We start from the raw sequence: 4,217 nt of genomic DNA on the forward strand, positions 1-4,217 counted from the left end.
ATCCGGCAAGGACCGAACAGAAACGGGGAGTACTTATACAAAAGCAAGAGAGGGACTAATGACTAAATTAACCCTTTGAGCGGTACGGTCCCACATATGTGATTTTTATTTCAGTGCCCCTGGGAGTACGGTCCAACAAATGGGATTTAGAATGTTCGGTGACGTCATATTTCGGGAGAAATTGATGAATTCACGTGCTGTAAATCCGACTGACAGGACTCTCGGAACTGCAGCGCGAACAAACATGGCGCCGTCCTTCTCACATTACAGATCACGATCAAGATCATTTAGAAAGGTTTTTAAACGACGACAAACACTAATTTACACATATTTGTGAATCGGAATATCAGATTGTTCATGACATGGTATGCAAGTTTGTGAATATTTTAAATAAAAAAGGAAAAACGAAATAAAAGCGATCCATCTGTCATACAGTGTTATTGTGGCTGCGGTGTGTCACATGACAAGCATGATGCATTGCCATGGAAACAAAAAGGGGAAACGTTCTAAAATAATTGTCGCCTAAAAAACTCTCTTTGGGGGGACCGCTAGATTATTTTAAACTCACCAGTGAAAGGGTTAACAGCTAGGGTGACCATATTTTAGTTTTCAAAAAAAAGATGACAGTGGGGGCAGGATGCAGGTATTTGCGGTGCGTTAAAGTAAAGCCCCAAAGTAGCGCAATGACCATATCCCAAATATCAAAACTCAAAATGTAATTTCCATACCTAAAATACATATTTTACAGTCACCGTTATGCAGATTGATCATAAACACATCTAAAAGGCTTCCTACCAGTGGCCAGTCTTCACAAAACTTCTATCTGTGAAACATCTATCATAGTTTTATCTTAGGTAGAATGAAAAATGTTTCAGTACAAGCATTTCAGTCCAATATGACTGAGCGATAACACATGCAATTCTGCATGTGGGTATTTATTTATCTTAAAAGAAAGTAGTCTTTAGAGAGCTTGTTAAAATTGTTTTCATTGTATGTTATCAAGGCAATTAGCTTGAGACCAGTATCCATATATAGCAAACCAAATCAAACCTTTGCAAAACACTGGAAACATGCAAACAGAGAACATGGTAAGATTTCAACTGTTCTGTAACTGAGTGCTTTATAATCTACAGACTTCCTACTGTGATAATTTAAGTTAATACAACTTTCTATACCTAATTATTTTTCTAATAACTGTCCAGTAACAAAATCCACATAACTGTATATCAGTCAAGATGCAGCCACTGCTGAAGAATGAGTCCAGGGTCTTAGTATTTACACTCTCTGGTCTGAATGATACAATGGAGAACAGATATGTTTTGCTATCTTTCACTGCACTGTATTATCCCCTGATGGTCTTTTGTAATATAACTTTAATTATTACTATACTCTTACATAAGAAGCTTCATGAGCCAATGTATCTGTTTATATGTAATCTGTGTGTAAATGGACTTTTTGGCACTTCTGGATTCTACCCTAAATTTATGTATGATTTATTAGCCCATGATCATGTAATTTCCTATGATGGATGTATGATTCAGATATTTGTAATTTATTCATCTCTTATTTGTGACTATTCAACATTAACGGTAATGGCATATGACAGGTATGTGGCAATATGTAGGCCACTGGAGTATCATTCAGTAATGACAAATCAGAAAATTCTTAAATGTATCCTTTTCTGCTGGCTGAATTCATTTATTTGCATGTCTTTTCTAATTATGTTAATATATAGACTTACCTTATGTGGCTTTACTATTGAAAAGTTATACTGTGAGATTTGGGCAGTTGCAAGACTTTCTTGCTTTTCTACAACAGTAAATAATGTGTTTGGGTACATTGTTATTCTTACATACTTTGGAGATGCAGTATTGATATTTTTCTCATACATTTACATAATCAGAAAGTGCAGGAAGTCAATAGAAGGCAGACACAAATTCATACAAACATGTGTACCACATCTGCTTGCACTGATCAATGTGACAACTGCATTTATGTTTGATGTACTGTACAGTCGTTATGGTTCAAGGAATGTGCCTCAAAGTCTGCGTAATTTCATGGCTCTGGAATTCTTACTCATACCACCGATTTTAAATCCTCTTATTTATGGTCTAAATCTGACAATAGTACGGCAACAAGTTATTAGAATGTTTTTCAAGAAACAAGTCAGAATATCTGAATGAATACCACCTCATCTCAAAAGATCTGAGGCTTTCTGTGTTTCACAATGTTTGTGAAACTAAAAATGTCTAAAAGAAGAATCAGTTTTAGATGTTTAGAAGATTTAATTATTTTGTTGCTGAGAATATACAAAGATAATAAGCCACAGGAGGTTGTGTGATTACAATGATTTTACCTATGAAGTGAAGTAGAGGGCCTTAGCCACAATAAAATCTCTGTACTGCACAGCCTTAACACAAATGTTCAGAATATATATATATATATATTCCCTAACCCTACCATTCAAAAGTTTGAGATCAGTAAGACTTGTAATGTTTTTTAAAGAAGTCTCTTATGCTCATCAAGGCTGCATTTATTTGATAAAAATACAGAAAAGAACAGTAATCTTGCAAAATGTTATTACAATATAAAATAATGGTTTCTATTTTAATACACTTTAAAATATAATTTAATTCTATGATGCAAAGCTGAATTTCCATCAGCCATTACACCAATCTAAAGTGTCACATGATCCTTCGGAAATCATTCTAAAATGCTGATTTATTATTACACTCTAAAAAAAGTTTCTTCAGCGGTTCTTTGGAGTGGTTAAGGTGCTATATAGCACCTCATCGACTCCAAAGAACCGCTGAAGAGCCATACAGGGGCTTAACAGGTTCTTTATACGGGAGTGGTGCTATATAGCACCACTCCCGTATAAAGAACCTGTTAAGCCCCTGTATGGCTCTTCAGCGGTTCTTTGGAGTCGATGAGGTGCTATATAGCACCACTACCGTAAAACCTGTAAGCCCCTATATAGTTCTTTAAAGGTTCTTCAACTCTCTCTTAGTTTTTATTTGGGGAAAGGGTTAAAACAACATTAAAATACAGTCTATTTCTTGAAGATATTTATATTTTTTGCCCCCAAGGCCCCCATAAGGAAATATTCCAGGGCCCCCACATGAGACCTTTGACCTCAGAAAAAAAGGACCTCTCCACAAACAGCAACACCAACTTCACACATTACTAACCAGTTAGACTTTATTTCTGGAGTATCTAAAACAGAAGTTCTTTATTTAGAATTAAGGTTTCGATTTATTTTTTTACTTACCATTTTGGTGAATAGAAAGATTCTTTGTTGAATAAAAAGAACAGTATTTATTCAAAATATAAATATTTTCTAACAATATAAATTTTTGCTAACACTTCTTATCAATTTAACACATCCTTGCGGAATAAAAGTTTTAATTTCTTTCAAAAAAAGAAAGAATAAACATTTACTGACCCCAAACTTTTGAACGGTAGTTTATATTGTTAAAAAATATTTATATTTTAAATTAATGCTCTTCTTTTTAACTTTTTATTCATCAAAGAATCCTGAAAAAAAGTATCTGATAAACACAACTTAGCAGATTGCACCTTTTGTTTGATCCAACTCATTGCTCATGTGACCAAAAGTATTTGAACAGATTGATTTAAACTAGATTAAAGTGAATAAGACTTAATATTTAGTTGCAAGTCCTTTGCTTGCAATAACTGCATCAAGCCTGTTGCATCACCAAACTTTTGCATTCTTCTTTTGTGATGCTTTTCTAGGCTTTCACCGCAGCCACTTTTAGTTTTGGGGGTTTACTCCCTACAGTCCCTTCTTTAGCAGGTAAAATGCATACTCTATAGGGTTTAAGTCTGGAAATTGACTTGGCCAGTCTAAAACCTTCCACTTCTTTCCGCTGATGAACTCCTTTGTTGCTTTGGCACTATGTTTTGGGTCATTATCTTGCTGCATGATGAAGGATTTCCCAATCAGTTTGGTTGCATCTTTCTGTAAATTGGTAGACCACATGTTTCTGTAGACTTCTGAGTTCACTTTGCTGCTGCCGTCATATGTTACATCATCAATTAAGATTTATGAGCCTTCCCAGAAGAAGCGATGCAAGCCCGAGCCATGACATTACCTCAACTGTGTTTCAGATGAGCTTGTATGTTTGGGATCATGAGCAGATCCCTTTTTCTCCAAACTTTAGCCTTTCTGTCACTTTGGCAAAGGTTAATCTTTG

At 35.1% G+C, this 4,217-nt stretch overlaps 1 protein-coding gene across 1 annotated transcript; it reads left to right on the top strand.

Moving 5' to 3' along the window:
- Positions 1-1,070: 1,070 nt before the first annotated feature.
- Positions 1,071-2,183, top strand: LOC107571847 (olfactory receptor 52Z1-like). The gene is made up of 2 exons (XM_016258236.1): positions 1,071-1,088; positions 1,236-2,183. Exons 1-2 carry the CDS (start codon positions 1,071-1,073, stop codon positions 2,181-2,183), a joined length of 966 nt encoding a protein of 321 aa, XP_016113722.1.
- Positions 2,184-4,217: the final 2,034 nt, after the last annotated feature.

This window comes from Sinocyclocheilus grahami, unplaced genomic scaffold, assembly GCF_001515645.1.
Source record: "Sinocyclocheilus grahami isolate Dianchi unplaced genomic scaffold, SAMN03320097.WGS_v1.1 scaffold1660.1, whole genome shotgun sequence".
Taxonomy (NCBI): domain Eukaryota; kingdom Metazoa; phylum Chordata; class Actinopteri; order Cypriniformes; family Cyprinidae; genus Sinocyclocheilus; species Sinocyclocheilus grahami.